The sequence below is a fragment of the Crocuta crocuta genome, unplaced genomic scaffold (assembly GCF_008692635.1).
Source record: "Crocuta crocuta isolate KB4526 unplaced genomic scaffold, BGI_CrCroc_1.0 scaffold866, whole genome shotgun sequence".
NCBI lineage: Eukaryota > Metazoa > Chordata > Mammalia > Carnivora > Hyaenidae > Crocuta > Crocuta crocuta.
Window position 1 is genome coordinate 794,162 of NW_027531900.1, and position 15,201 is coordinate 809,362.

A 15,201-nucleotide genomic window follows, 5' to 3' on the forward strand; every position below is an offset into this window, starting at 1 on the left:
AGTCCGGGGTCTCCGGAAGCGGGGAGGGCTGGCACTTGGCGTACTTCGTGATTGATTTCGAGAATGTTTTGAAGAGGGCTCCCCTTCGTGCTTCGGCTGCGGTGTAGGCAACTCGTCCGAGCCCCAGGTTTGGAGGCTGGCCTCACTGCATGAACGCCCCCAAGTTCAGCTCTTAGAAACAGCAGCAGATGTCCCCGAGGCTCACTTGAGTGGACTCTGCCCCCCCTACGCGCGAGGGTCCCCGCACACCTGTGCCCCAGGCCAGGCGCAGGGCTGGCCCAGGCCACACCCCCTGGATGCTGCCAGTGCTGCCTAAAACAGGTCCCGCCCTGGGGGCCGTGGCCGGCAGCTCCTCACGTGGGGACACTGAGGCCCAGGGAGGCAAGTTGCTGGCAGAGCAGTGGTGCTGGACTCTGCGAAGCCAGAGCTGAGACCTGCCCCTGGCCTGGTGAGATGGGTTTATTTGACTCTCCGTCCCCCTGATACCGAATTTGGTGCATGTGAGGACCCAGGGTTGCAGCACTGCCTGGGAGGTGGGTGTTGACCAAGAGGTGGAGGGACTTGCACAAGACCAGCCCCGGACGGGACGGGGAGGCCCTGATGTGCTTGCATACTAAAGACTGTTTGCTGAGAGTCCTGGGGGTGGGCGTGCGGGTGTCTCGGGGGCCAGTCCCTGTCTCCCTGCCTCAGACCCCCTGTCCCTGTCTCCTATGTCCCCGCCCTGGGGGACCCAGCCCATTAGCCCTACCCCAGCATTTGGAATTCAAAGACCCTTCTCACCTGGGATGTGCCTCTCTGCTTTTGGCCTCAGTTTCCCCATGTGCTTAGTGGGTGCTGTATACCCGCCCCTGGCCTTGTGGACTGGCAGGGAGGGGGGTCAGGGAGGGCCCGGGNTGCTCTTCCAAGTCCAGCTGCAGGGACCTGGCTGGTCCAGGTTCTTCCCTCATCGCCCAGGTGTGGGCCGTGAAGGGCAGGTGGGGAGGCTGGCTCCCAGGAGGGGTTTAAGTGTTTGTTGAGTGGAGGCCTGGGTGCCCAGCTCACTGCGGAGGCCACCCTTGCGCTCCCCACGGGCCCCCGCCGGCCCTGGCCCCCGTCCCGGGGCTGCCCCTGTACTCCCTGATGGGAGAGATTGTGCGGGAACGCAGCCCTGCAGGGAACGCAGGGTTCCAGCAGCCGGAGGGAACCCCCTCCCACTTCTGAAAGGGCCTTGAAGAAGAGGCCTGGGAAGGGGCCACAGGAGGACCCGGATGGCGGGGGACGTGCCCTGGGCGCACCGCTGACCTGCGCCCACTTCCCAGAGGAGAGACCGAGGCCCAGGGAGAGTGGTGGTAACCGAGTTGGCCTCCTGTCTCCGCGTTCCCCCGGGGGGCTCTGGGCGGCGCTCTCTTCCTGGGTCGGAACCAGCCTGGGAAAACCCGCTGGTGGGAGCTGACCTGCCAGCTGCGGAGAGTGCCTGGGAGACCCCGTCCCCACTGAGGCCAAAGTCCGGGCCTGTCCTCGGAGGGGGAGGAGACGTGCTCAGCGCGGGTGAGTCCCTAGCCTGCGGACACACAGCCGGGCCGTGGGCTCCCTCACGTGTGGCTGTCCCCCCTTTTGGGGTCTTGGGGTCCCACCCTCCATAGAGCACACGTCACCCTTTGAACTGTCCTCCTTGGGTTTCCCTCTCCGGTTTGGGGAAATCCAGACGCAGAGCAAGGAAGCCACCCTCCAGTGGCGCAGGGACCCAGGCCGGTGGTGAGCGGCCCCAGGGCACCTCTTCCCAAGGCAGAAAAGGTAACTTATTTACCAGGTCCTCCGGGGTGAGGCCAGGGTTTGAGGGCAGTGTGGGCTCCGGGAGGGAGGACGAGGCAGGCAGGCCTGTGGCCCAAGGTTCCAGATAAAAGATTAACAAGCTTGCCTGTTCTTCGCCCCGCTGGCCAGTGGGGCTGGGGAAGCGCCAGGGCAGGCCCTGCCCCCCCCATGTGTGAGGGACGGGGGGCGTCCTGGCCAGGCTGGGGACGGAGGTGGGGCCGGCCGGCGCTCCTTCACTGTCCAGGGAGCCCGCAGCGTTTGGTTTGGGTTTGTCTTTGCAGCAAATCCATTCACTTTGTTTTTCTCGTTATTTTTCCTGCTTTAAGATTTATTTGCACATAATAAAAAAGAGGTCATTAAAAAAGAGGGGCCATGAAGGGCCCGAGGAAAAATGCACCAAAGGTTGAGAGGTGCGTAGTTCCAGCCAGAAGGGCTAGGGGGTGCAGAGCCCTGGGCCAGCCACAGGGGGGCCAGGGGAGCGACTGTGTGGGGCCGGGGCCCCTGCAGGGGCAGGCCTAGGAGATTTGGCCCGGGGTGGGGGTGGAGGGTTGTCTGGGAGGGTTTTCAGCAATGACAGGAGCTGGAATTCGCCTCTTAGGTATCAAGGGAGGGGCCACTGGCAAGCCAGGGATGCAGTCTGGGGTCTCCAGGCTGGGAAGGGGTCAGTGAGCGGAAGCTGGGTTTGCAGTGTCAGAGGCCATGGGCTCTGCCAGTGCCCATCCACCCGGCCTTGGTGACTCTCCAGAATGTCTCTGGGAGGGGCCTTGGGTATACGTGACTGAAGAGCACTGTATCACCTCCCGGCCCTGGCCTGGCCTGGCCGTGTGTCGCCGGTCTGTGGAAGGGTCTCATGGGGGCCCTGCAGTGTACACTGGGCCCAGGGAAGGGATGCGGGAGACCCCACTGGAGCCTGAGGGTGGAGGCCGGCCGGTGCAGGTGTCTTGGGTGCCATGGACTGGGGGCTCAGAAAGAGGCATTGAGCCCCCTCCTGGGGGGGTTTCTGAGCTCAGGCACTGCTCTGAGCTCTCCATGGTCTGAGGTCTCATGACTGTGGAGGGGCAGCTTACCCCGTTTTGCAGATGGGGAAATTGAGTCTGAGCAAAGTGAGGACCTGGTCCGGGACCTGCCTCCGGGATGTGGTGGAGCACCCAGTGGGGAGGACCTGAGGCTTGGGGGCTGGGGGCTTTTCCAGCAGGGGCAGGAGCACCTTCCTGCCTCCCATCCGGGCCCTGGGGTTACCTGGGCCTGAGCTGGGGGGCGGTGGGCCGCGCGCCTCCCCCTCCTCGCACGCCCGGTCGCTTCCCCGGGCGCTGTGCTCTCCCCCTGTGTGGCTCCCTGCCTCTGGCGGGTACTATCCCTGCTCGCTGCCTGGAAACTGGAGGCCGCAGGGCTGGGGCGTGGGGGGCAGGACTGCACTTAAAGCTCCCCGCCCTGAGTCTCTCTGACACCCTCGGGCGCCCCTCCCCTTCCCGGAGGCCCCCTCTCTCCGTCCCTTTATGGCCCTGACACCCTGAGGGAGGAACTTCTTGCCTTTCAGATGTGTGACCCCGCCCCCTGGGTGGAGAAGGCACCGCCGTGGAACCGGCAGCACAGGATGTGACTGACAGTGCCCCCCACCCCCCACCCTGCACAGGGGGCGACGCTGTTCCTGTGGTGGCAGTGCTGTCTGGGTCCTTCCAGGCAGGTCGCGGGCCCAGAGCAGCCGGTGCGGGTAGGGGGTCCGGGCGGGGCCCTGGCTGGCACGCAGTGAGATGCGGCAGTGACGCTGGCTGGAGGCTCTCTCCCCTTGCCTTAAATATCACAGTTGCACCGCAGAGTGAACGGATTTATTACCACGCCTTCCAGCCTGACCCTGCCCTTGACATTTCACCAGGCTGCTTCATCACCTCTGCCACCACTCTAGTCCGTCCCCTCAGGGCTCCTGACCTTCTTGAGAAAGTTCTGGTTGTGCAGCCCAGGCGCTGGTGTGGGAGCTGTGAGCACCCCAGGGGCTCTCCCCCTGGCCAGCCCCTCCCCAGGCGGCCACGCCGGCGGTACTGAAAAAAGGCTGCTTAGTGGCCCCAGAAGCAGAAGTGGCAGCTCTAAATTGAGGACCAGGAAGTGTTGGCTGCCGGGTGACCCTGGGGGAGGGGCCACGTGGCCGGCCTGTGGCTGCCATGCTCTGTGCCCAGTTCCAAAACGTCCTGCCCGCCTCCTGGCCAGAAGGACAGCCGGGGTCTGTGTCCAGGGGTCCTGGTGGGACCGCTGGCTGCAGCCCTGGTGGCTGGGGCCACCTTTCGTTCGCTCGCGTGGCAGTTAGTCAGGAGCCTGGAGTCCGCAGCGTCCAGCCCCAGGCCGGCGAGCGGAAGCGGGAAGGGAAGTGTCCACCTCGGGGCACAGGGTGGCTCCCCTGCCCTCCCCCCGCCCTGTACCCCAGTCTTCCATCTTGGTCAAGCTAAGGGGCTTTTAAACAATACCTTTTAAATTTTAAAATTTACATTTTAAATTTGTGTTTCTTCGCTTGACACAAGTATTTTTCTGGAATTTTTTAGGAGCTTTATTGAGATGTAACACTTAAAGTGTATGTTTAACGTGTGCAGCTCAGTGGTTTCTACCCATTTGCAGATGGGCACAGCCGTCCCCACGGTCCTTTTTAGAGCGTTTCACCACCCCGGAAAGAAGGGGCGCACCCCCAGCAGGCCCCCACCTCCCTTCCCCCCGTCCCTGGCTAATCTGCTTTCTGTCTATGAGGATTTGCGTCTTCTGGACACTTCGGATAAACGGAGTGTGACCCCCTGAGGTTTTGCGACTGAGGCTCAGGCACCGAGCGTCTTGTCTTCATAACAGCTCGCCTGTGTCACCGCTCTTCTCCTCTTCATTGTCCGGTGATGCTCCTGTGCGGCTTGTACCACTTTCTGTCTATCCATTCACTCATCGATGTGGACATTCAGGTGGTTTCCACCGTTTGGCCCTTGTGAATGACGCTGTCTTGTGCCTGTGTGTACAGGCCTGTGTGTGGGTGTGTTTTCACCTGGGTCGTGTAGCTGGGCGGGGCAGCACTGCAGCGTGTGGTACCTCCCCACGTGACAGTATGACTGCCGGGGATGCGGCCAGAGTGGCTGCTCATTTGTGCTCCCCCCCCCACCCCCCGCAGGGTGCGTGGTTCCAGGTGCTCCACATCCCGGGGACACCCGTTACCCGTCTGTCCTTTTCACGGACAGGTGCTTGCTGGATGTGAAGCAGGGCCTCCCTGGTGATTTGGTTTGCATTTTCCTGAAGGAATGACGTTGAGCCTCATGCTTATCTGGGGCCACTGGTATATCTGTCGAGAAATGTCTATCCAGATACTTTGCCCATTTTTAAATTTGGCTATTTGACGGGGCACCTGGGTGGCTCAGTCGGTTAGCATCTGACTCTTGATTTCGGCTCAGGTCATGATCCCAGGGTGTTGGGGCGAGCCCCGCATTGGGCTCCACACTGAATGAGGGGCCTGCTTATGATTGATTCTCTCCCTCTTCCCCTCTCCTCTCGCATGCTCTTTCTCTCAAATAAAAAAAAAATTAACTTATAATTCTGCCTAATAACTTATGCACTCTAAACACAAGTCCTTTCTCAGATGTATGGTTGACAAGTATTTTCTCACACTCTGTAGCTTGTCTTTCTTGATCATGGCCTTTGAAGCACAAGTGTTGTTAATTTCAGTCAAGTCCCGTTTATCTGTTTTCTGCTTTTGTTGTTAGTCTTTTGGTGTCGAATCAAGGTCAGGTAGATGTATTGCTCTGCTTCTGTCTGAGAGTTCTGCAGATTTAGCTCTTATACTTAGGTCTGGGATTCACCTGAAGTTCATTTTTGTGTCTGGTGTGGGGAGAGGGGCAGCGCTATTTCGCGTGTGAGTATTGTTGCCCAGCACCAGTTGCTGGAACACCGTTCTCTTCCCGCTGAATTGTGCTCGCGCCCTGGTCGAAGCTCTCCTGACTGTAAGAGCTCATTTCCACACTGTCACTTGTGCTCCATTGGCTCCATATCTGTCCCTTTCTCTCGCCGTAGCTTTGTTGAAAGTTTTGAAACAGGAAAGTGTGAGTCCTCCAACTTTGATGCTTTTCAAGATAGTTTTTGTTGGGGCTATCCTAGGTCTTTTGCATTTCCTTATGAATTTTAGGACCTGCCTGCCCGTTTTTGGAAAGGCAGCAGATGGCACCCTGGGAGGGGTCATGGTGCCTCTGTAGATGAGGGGAGGCGAGCGTGGCAGTCAGTCTCCCGGCCCTCGGGCACGTGCAGCTGTGCCTCTTTGTGGGACCTTTATTTCTGCCAACAGGGTCTTGTAGTTTTGGGGTTTAAGTTTTATTCTTTTGTTCATTTTATTCCTCAGCGATGTATTCCTCTGGACACTCCTGTAAATGGAATTGCTCTCTTCATTCTCCTCTGTTTGCCGCCGATGTGCTGAAATATGATGGGCTTTATGTGTGGAGATTGCACTCCGCAGCCTTGCTGGACTTACTAGTTTCTGTAGGTGTTTAGTAGGTTCCTGGGGATTTTTAGATTCAAGATGGTGTCATTAATTGGAGAAGGTTTGCTTCTTCCTTTCTGACGTGAATGCTTTTTATTTAATTTTTTTAAACGAATTGCTCCGCCCCTGGTTTTTGAGACATTGGTTTTTCTTTTCTGATTTGCCTGTTCTTTTCTGTTGTGATTGTTGACTCTGTCTTATTACTTTGTAAGTGTGGTCTGTAAGGGAGAGACCCGCTCTGGGAGGGGTGCCCTGCTGTGCTGCTGAGTTAATTCTGAGCCCCCTCCCCTGTGGGAGCTTGGTTTCCTCACAGCAAAATGGGGATAATGATTCTTCTGTGCCGTCCTCTGGGATGGTTAGGAGTGCTGCACAAGGCTGGGAATGAGGGTGCCTCTTGACCGGAACATTCTATCAGGGCTGCATTGCTGGTGGGGGTAGTGATGCTGGTGGTGGACGCCTGTGGACGGAGAGGCTCGCACCCTCCCCGCTGCGGGGCAGACGGGGACAGCTGCGGCCAGTTCCCGCGGTACGTCGTCGAGCCTTGCCGTGCCTCAGTTCCCCATCTGTCAGGTGCTGTGATGGACGGCGCTGCTCACAGGGCTGGACCACAGCAAAGCACTCATCAGGTGCCCCGTGTTATCTGAGCTGAGCCAGGAGTCAGCCCCCAGCTCACATTCTGCCCCACGTTTCAGCCAGTGAGCCCCCTGTTCTTGGGGGGGGGGGCAGAGCAAGGCGTGGACTGGTGCACCCCAGGGAGGCACAGCCAAACGCTGTCACTCACTCATGGTCACCGCCCACGGCGAGGGCTGGGGCAGCCTGGCTCCTGCTGTTTTCCTGACAGCACAAAGCCGCCGATGCTCAGGGCTACGGTCCCTTAACAACCTCGCCCTGGGTGGGGCAAAGCCAGCGCAGCTGGGCAAGGGCTGCTCGACCTCCCCTGCCTTGGCTTCTCCTCTGGACGCGTGTGGCTGTTCCGAGTGACAGCCGCTGTCCTGGGCGGTCCTGGGTGTGCCCCCAGGAAATGAGGTCCCGGCACAGATGGAGCCTTGGTGGCTGCCTCCAGGTGGAGGTGGCTTTGAGGGGCACTCCAGGCCCCTGCGGATGTCCTGAGCACAGATCTCAGAAGCAGAGCCCGCGGGGTATGCTGGTGAGTTGGCTGTGGATTGCGAAAACGTGTCCAAGTGTGGGGGCCGGAACACACGAAGGAGCCAGCCTGGAGCTGCCCCCCGTATGAACACGGGGAGGGCGGTGGGCGCGGGCTGCTGGGCACGGGAGCCTGGCCGGGTCCCAGCGTGCCAGGCGGACGGCAGAGCGTCGTGGCTGGCACCTTCCCCGGTCGTTGTGCTGAGCGGGGGACCTGGCACGGAGGGCACCTGGCTGCGTGCGTGTGTCCGTGTACACGCTCGTGTGTTGAGAAGGCAGGCTGGAGCCGCCTTGCCGGTCCTGAATCCCTGTCCTGCAACACAGGAGCCGTGTAGCCTCGGTTTCCCAGCCTGTCAAGTGGGGAGGATGGTGGTTCCCCAGGAAGGCACCGTCAGGTTGAGGCGTTAGTGCCGAGGCGTGAGTTCAGCTCCCGTGCTCCGTGGGCTCCCTGTAAGTGCCAGCTGTTGTCACCGTGGTTTTGTGAAGGTGCTGTGATTGCCACTGCGTTCACACGTCTCTGTGCGTCCTTACGGAGGGCGGCACGGCTGGCATTTGTCACCAGGCTGTGCCTTGATTGGCCGCACGGGCCCACAGCTGGGCACATTGGTGGCTTCTGTGTTCGTGGGCGTGAACATCCTGGTGTCGAAATCCTGGCTGCGGATTCATAATTCTTTCCTTTGGCTAAATTCTCAGACGATCCACAACATAAGGCTCTTGACACGTTTTCCCAGACTCGTCCAGAAAGGTTTGGCTCTGCACCCAGAGCGGACGTTCCCAGGCCTCTCGAGCTTGGCGCATGGTCTTTTTTCTCTTACGATTGGCCAGCTCCAGGAGCGAAAGACGAGGTCTGAGTCCGCACGTCCTCAGCTGCTGTGGGGACACGCATTCTTGCTTCTCGGCTCCTTGTGTTTCTTCTGTGAAGTGTGTGTTCCCGTGTTAGCCATTCTTTTTTATTCGGATGGTCAGCTTTTGAGGATGTGTCCGAAGATGCCGGCAAGTAAGGGGGTTGGGCCTTCATCCTGCGCTCTCCCGATCTCTTCCCAGTTGTTTCCCCCGAGCTTGTTTGTGATTCGTTATTAGAGCAACAGAAGTTCTCCTTTTCACTCTCCATGCATACTCCCCTTTTGGTTAGATACGAACTGTGTGCACTTGACCCTTGACCAACACAGGAGTTAGGGGCGCTGACCCCACATAGTTGGTACTTGGATATAACTTCCGACTCCCTGAAAACTTAACCGCTAATGTCTACTGTTGACTGGAAGCCTTACGATCGCGTTAAGAGTCGGTTCACACCTATCCTGTGTGTCAGACGGGTTATGTACTAGAGAAAAGAAGCATCACTGAGGAAGTCGTAACTAAGAGGAAATACATTTACAGTCCTGTCCTGTAAAAAGTCCACACATCCATGGACCCGAGCAATTCAAACCCGTGTTATTCAAGAGTCACCTGTATTTGCTTTTATTATCTTCTGATACAGATTCTTTTTTTCAACACCGTGGTCTTTGGAACCTCTAAAGCTCTCTTAATGTTGGGATCACCTCCACGTTTGCCCCCAGGCTGACAGCCAAGTGGCCGCCACGCCCCATGGCCTGGGCTGTGGCGCCTTCCCCAGAGCGTCGTGTGGCTGTCAGCGCAGCGGCGCCCATTCCAGCCGGGGGTCCTGCCCACCCTCTGCCACGCAGGGTCCTCACCTCTGCTTTCTTCTTCCCTAGGCACGTGCACAGAGGTGCGGCCACCCCCACGGGGCACCTTCCAGATCCTTCGTGGCAATGGCACTTCTGTGGGGACTGTCATCGTGTTCCACTGCCCCTCAGGCCACCAGATGGTTGGGTCCGGCCTCCTCACCTGTGCTTGGAAGGGGAGCATCGCGGAGTGGTCTTCAGTGAGCCCCGTGTGCAAGTGTGAGGCCCGCTCCCCCAGCGCCTGCAGGGGGTGGGGGGCGGCTGATCCCGTCAGGTGGGACGCGAGCATCCTGGAGGGGAGGGGGTGTGGTGGGTATGAGTCCCCACCGGGCCCACATCTGCATGTGGACTCAAAGCCCAGCAGCCTCAACTATGGCTCTGCCTCCCACCTGGCCTGTCGGCTCCAAGAGCTACAAAGTGTCCTTTGTAATCTTCTAAGCGGGCAGCACTGTTTGTTCATTCATTCATTCTTTTATGCATGCCTGTGGCAGACGTTAATAGGATACTGTGTGTGCTCCAGATTCTAGAATTGGGGACACTGAGGGCCAGAGTGCTCGTGGCCCTGGGCTCCCAGTTGGGAGGAGATAGCTTTCTAGCTTTCGAGTTGTGTTTGTTGTAAGGGTGGTGAAGGGTTTTCCAAAGAGAGGTCACTGTATTGTGTTGACGTGTGTTGGGCATCAAAGAGCGCTCCGTTTAGAGCATGCTAGATTAACAGGCTACAGTACTTCTCAGAGCCTTTAAAATGCTTGTGTGCTGGATCAACCTCCGAGAAGGAGAATGTCAGATTAGGCTCCAACGTAACGGGTTCACAGACATGGCGCTTTCTCTCTGAGGGCCTGTAGGCCTCAGCATGGGAGTCTCATATGGCACTTCCTGGCGGGGGGGTGGGGGGGGGGGGGGCGAGACCACGCTGACTCAATGTTCTGGGCCGGGACTCAGGATAATGGCACCTGTGTTCCGGGTGCTTGTCATGGCCGGGCAGGGCAAGGAGGGCCCTAAGAGGTGCCCCACAGACCAGAAGATGGACATGCAGCTGCAGGGGCAGCCAGGGGAGGTCTTTGGCCTGGGTGGCCTGTGTTTAGCTCAGGCAGGGGGCAGGGGTGGGGTGTGCAGAGTTGTTCAGACTAGGACCCTAGGCCTCGTCCTCCCAGAACACCCGTTAGAACCTGGTAGAGCCACTGCTCGGCCCATCACTGAGGTCACACGGCTGATAAGTGGCAGATGCCGTTTGGCCCCAAACAGAGGCATTCTTCTTGCTTTTGAGCCTCCTAGAAAGTGACCTGAGAAGGCACGTAGGCCCCTGAAGGACTTACCAGCCTGGGGCATCGTGGAAACAGGCCGTGGGCTGTCTGCTGGCATGTGGCTGGCATGTGGAGGACACGGGGCTATCACTGAACTCCTGTCAGAGCTTTTCCTGGTGTGCCACTGTGAACTCCTACACACCCTCCAAAACCCTACCCAAACACCGCCTCTTTAGGGGACAGTGTTCCCTGCCAGCCGCGGCCACCAGCACCTGCCTCCCTGCCTCCCCCGCGGAGCGGGACTTGCTGAGGGCCTCGGTGAGCCTGTGCAGGAGGCGCGCTTGTCTCCCTCGCAGCCGTGCCGCCGTACGAGACCTTCGGCTTCAAGGTGGCCGTGATCGCCTCCATCGTCAGCTGCGCCATCATCCTCCTCATGTCCATGGCCTTCCTCACCTGCTGTCTCATGAGGTGCATGAAGAGGAGCCAGCAGCCGTCCGACAGGTACACAGGCCCCAGCAGCCTCCAGCCTTCCCTGCCGCCAGAGCCCGAGGGCAGAGGGCGCTCCGCAGGCACCTCCGTCCGTGCCCTGGGCCTCCGGCGGGTGTCAGGGGCACTGGGGCTGCCCTGGCTTCTCAGGGAGCCCGGCTCCCAAGTGCCGCCGCACAGCAGCCTCACGGTTCTGGAACGTCTTTCCTAACCAGGCTATGCACACAGGTCCCGTCTGGGCCTCCTTCAGTCTGGGCCCTCTTGCGGCCTGTGCTCCGTGGGGTGTGTGAGCGGGGCCGGGTGAGCGGGGCCGGGTGAGCGGGGCCGTGAGCGGGGCCGGGTGAGCGGGGCCGGGTGAGCGGGGCCGTGAGCGGGGCCGGGTGAGGGGGGCGACAGCCAGAGGCCGGCTCACCAACCACCTTGCAGAGGATTTGGCGTCCTGAATGTCGTTCCCCGTCTCTCCCCAGGGCAACCCAGCTGTGGCTCCAGCTGAGAGCCGGGGACTTGGAGACGGTGCAGGCCTCCTACCTCGGCCTCAAGGGCCCGCACAACAGCGGCGGCGGCGGGGACCCCGGGGGCCACCCTGGCCAGGCACACGACAACTACAGCTTCACCACGTGGGCATGGGCACGGCTGGGGGGGGTGGGAGGTGAGGGCAGGGGGCCCGGCTCGGTCAGGACGCCTGTCACCCCACAGGCTGCCCAGCCTCCCCTGGGCCTCGACTCCGGTCCCCATGCCGGGGCCTGGTGGCCCTTCTGTCCCGGGGTGCATGCTCCGCACCCTAGTGCCTGGGGCCCCTGCCACATGGCGCCTTTGTCCCGGGAACTCGGACCTGCAGACAGGAGCCCCCCCCGCCCCCCCCCGGCAGGGCTCCGTGTCTGGCGCTCCCTGCACGGGCCCACACTTTCTGAACCAGGACAGGGCGTTCCTTACGTCCCTTCCTCTGACTCCAGGAGTCCGGTCGAGGCTGCACGAGGGCTGCCCGTACGACAGCTCCCGGTGTCCTAGCTCTCGGCAGGTGCCCTCTGGCCTCGGCGGCTAGGGCTCTGGGCCCTCGCTGGGGCGGGCTGTTTGTCCTCTGTGGGTTCTGGGCTGCCAGGCTCCTGCACAGCCACACTCAGGGGACGTGCCCTCTGGAGGTGCTGCTGCGGGTCACAGACGCGGGTCAGGCTGGCGCCCCGCGGTCACACGCTCTGGGGCCTCTCCGTCGAGGCAGGTCTATATCACGTGATGGGGAGGGGACTCTGCAAGGGGCCACTCTGCTGCCCCCACGGCCTCTGACCTGTGGCCTGGCGTCACACTAGGGTGATTCTAATTGTGCCGCGACTCTGTGCTCCCTTCCGCGAGGAATGAGGTTGAGTTCTGGCTTTTCCCCTTCCTCTCTGGTTTGCTGTTCACATGTCACTCCGAACTCTTCCCTGAACTTTATTCTGGGAACACAGAGAAGCAGAGGGACTATGTAAGGGGCCTTCTGCCACACTCACAGTCACTGTCCCCGACTCATCTGGGAGCCTTTCCCTCCGCCCGTCCCCGCCCAGCGGCCGGCACTGCTCATCCTGCTCCTGTCCCTGAGGCGCGGCTGTGTGGTCCGGGGCCTGGCGATGGCTGGAGTGTGGGGTCTGGCCCGCGGGAAGGCACTGATTTCCCGTCTCCCTCCCCGCGGGTCCAGATGCACCTCAGACACACACTAGGCGTAGGTCAGGGTGGCGTGGCAGAACGCTGCCTTCCCACCCACGCGCCACGTGGTCGAGGTCCGTGAGTGTCACCCCAGACGTTCCAGCCACTGCACTCGGGTTTGGGTGAACGCCTGCGCCTACTTAGAGTGGCTTTCCTTTTTCAAGATGACATCTGGGACCGCCCAAGAATGGACCGTTTAGGCCAACAGGCTGGATGTTTTTATTTCCACATTCTTTCTCCAGGAGCCCAGCACAAGTTATTTGAGCCATTTTCACTGCGGCTGCGCCATCACCAGGTGTCAGGACTTGTCTCCCGCTCGATCCCTTAGCAGGTGCCGGCCTCACGCTCCTCAGCGGCTCCTCGGTTAACGCTGAGGCGGCGATCCCCACACGCTCGCCACCAGATGTGTTGTTGGCTTTAGTCCTTCGGGGTTACTCCGCGAGGTGCCGGCTGGTGACGGCTCAGTTCTGGGAGCTCTGGTGTCTTGGGGACAGCTGCCTTCCTGCTCCGGCCGCGTTGCGGGGTCTCGGCTGATGCATCCCCTTCTCAGACGGTCAGGCTCCCTGGGCGAGTTTCAGAGCTTTCCCGTCACCCCCACCCAGTGGCGCCTTCCCTTCCCTTTACAGACTGTGACACACTGTGCTGTGTCTCAGCTGGGGACGCACTGGTTCAGTGGGGGGAGGAGCGGCTGCCTCTCACATGTACCCTCCTAGGTAAGGCCCGGGGCCTTGAGGCCCCTGTCGAGGACAGTGGAGCTGTCTGAAGGAGGCCAGGTGTGCCCCTGACCTTCCTGTTCTCTGTATGCTTGCCAGCAACTCCCAGCGGGCCAGGTGCTACTCTAACCTTAGCAGTGGGCACTGTTTCCATCCCTTCTTAAGAGACTTGTCCAGAATCACACTTAATTGCCAAGCGTAAAGCTGAGTTTGGACTCAGGCTGTCTGGCTCCAAAGTCCACAAAGCAGTCTTTCTTCTCCACTAATTAACTGATTCATTTATTTACTCATTAAACCAACGGATAACTTCTTAACTCCTACTACTTCCTAGAGCTGTTCTGAGAATTAGGTGTGGGTGGGAATAGAGATCCGGGCAGGCTTCCTGGAGGAGGTGATGCCTGAAGTGAACAGAGTGGGAGAGTCTGCTGGGGGAAGGAGAGAGACCGCATCTTAAGGGGGGCGGGAAGCAGCAGGGCAGTGCGAGCAGGAGACGGGCCCGGTGGGTGGGGGCTAGGCTCTGGTCAGCTGAAGAGTGGGACTGGGCTGGGGGTGGGGTGCATAGAGGAACCAGAGACGCAGGTGGCGGGTGATCTGGCCCCAGGCCACCAGAGGACAGCCTGGAAGAGCAAAGCTGTCTCCGCCCCGAGACCTGGCCCCTGTGGTTTCTGCACATGCTGACGAAGCCCCCTTCCCTCACACCACCCCAGCAAGCGCCTTCCCAGCCTAGAAGGTGGGCGTGCTGCTCCTTGGACCCCATAGTCATCTGAGTGAGGGGTCTGAGGCCCAGGGAGGGGCCTCCTCAGGCTCAGGGCAGTTCTGAGCCCACTCCAAGCCCACTGAAGGCCGGGCAGGGTGCCCAGCATGGGGCAGGGTCGGGTTACGCGGGGTCCCCGCTCTTCCCCCAAGCTTTGCCTCTTCTTCCTGCAGAGACCTGGGTGAGGGCACCAGAGACATGGCCGGCACGGCCCGCGGTGTGGACAAGGACCCCTGGACCGCCCGTCCCGCTGGGCCCCCCCGTGCCCAGGCGACAGTGCACACGGCAGAGCCGCGGCTCTCCCTGCCTGCCTCCTGGCCCACTGCAGGAATGTCCAGGCAGCACGCGGCCTACGTCCCCGGGTGACAGGCAGCGCCAGAGCCTGCCCTCCATCCTGGGAAGGCCAGGCCGACCCCATCACCCAGCCACCTGCACCTCCGCCCGTGCCCGGCTTGAGAGTGGTCGGTGGAATCAGCTTCCGGGGTAGGGACCCCTCAGGGCGCTGAGCTGGGGACGCGTGAGGTGTCCTGTCCCTCGGGCACCACCCAGAACAGTTTTTATAGAGAGGCTCCCTTGGAACCAGCACAGGAGCTTCCGGAACCAGGTGCAGCCCCGCCTGGCTGGCTCCTGGACATTTTAAGCAAATCGCATTTATGGCAGAGCAGGAAGCCGGGCAGCCGACCCCTCGGTTCCTGCTGCCTGCCTCGTCTTCCCCGCAGGCCAGGCCGGGGCCTGTGAGCAGGGACCCAGCTGGGCTGCTGCCTGTTACCTGCACGGTGGGCACAAGGGGTGAGGGGTGTGAAATAAACAATTCTAACGCTGGAAAAACAAAGGTAAAGATCACCATCTTGATTTTCAGTCTCTGTTGTACTTAGGGTCTAGAGCACCTCCCTTCCTGTCCCCGCTGCTCGGGGCCCCGGGCTTGCTGGGGCAGCGCGGTCAGCGGCCGGCTCACGCCCAGGTGCCGCGGCTGTCAGCAGAGACATCACCTGCGGTGCCCGTCTCGAGTGGCCTGGGTCTCCTTGCTCACTAGTGGCTGGTGTCCACGGTGAGAGTCCTGCATGCCAGCCGTGCCTTCCAGGGCCTATGGGTCCTACTGGGTCACGGCTGCTGCATGCCACCCAGCGAGGGGGCAACTGGACTCCACTTCTGGCTGGGAGGAGGACCCAGCACAGGGGGACACCTTCAGAGCCATCAGAGTCTTCGACAGAAGCTGTCCTGTCTCTTA

General features: G+C 60.6%; 2 protein-coding genes across 2 annotated transcripts in view; both read left to right on the forward strand.

The window, feature by feature from the left end:
- The window catches only part of SUSD3 (sushi domain containing 3), a 16,646-nt gene extending 1,841 nt beyond the window's left edge, over positions 1–14,805 (forward strand). Inside the window, exons 2-5 of the mRNA XM_077773957.1 lie at positions 9,133–9,321; positions 10,700–10,844; positions 11,297–11,446; positions 14,147–14,805. Coding sequence (XP_077630083.1) covers positions 9,133–9,321; positions 10,700–10,844; positions 11,297–11,446; positions 14,147–14,339 — 677 coding nt within the window. The 3' untranslated portion in view covers positions 14,340–14,805. The remainder of the gene's footprint in view (positions 1–9,132; positions 9,322–10,699; positions 10,845–11,296; positions 11,447–14,146) is intronic.
- Positions 14,627–15,201, forward strand: part of CARD19 (caspase recruitment domain family member 19) — a 24,923-nt gene continuing 24,348 nt past the window's right edge. Inside the window, exon 1 of the mRNA XM_077773951.1 lies at positions 14,627–14,749. Within this exon, the coding sequence (XP_077630077.1) occupies positions 14,627–14,749 (123 nt within the window). The remainder of the gene's footprint in view (positions 14,750–15,201) is intronic.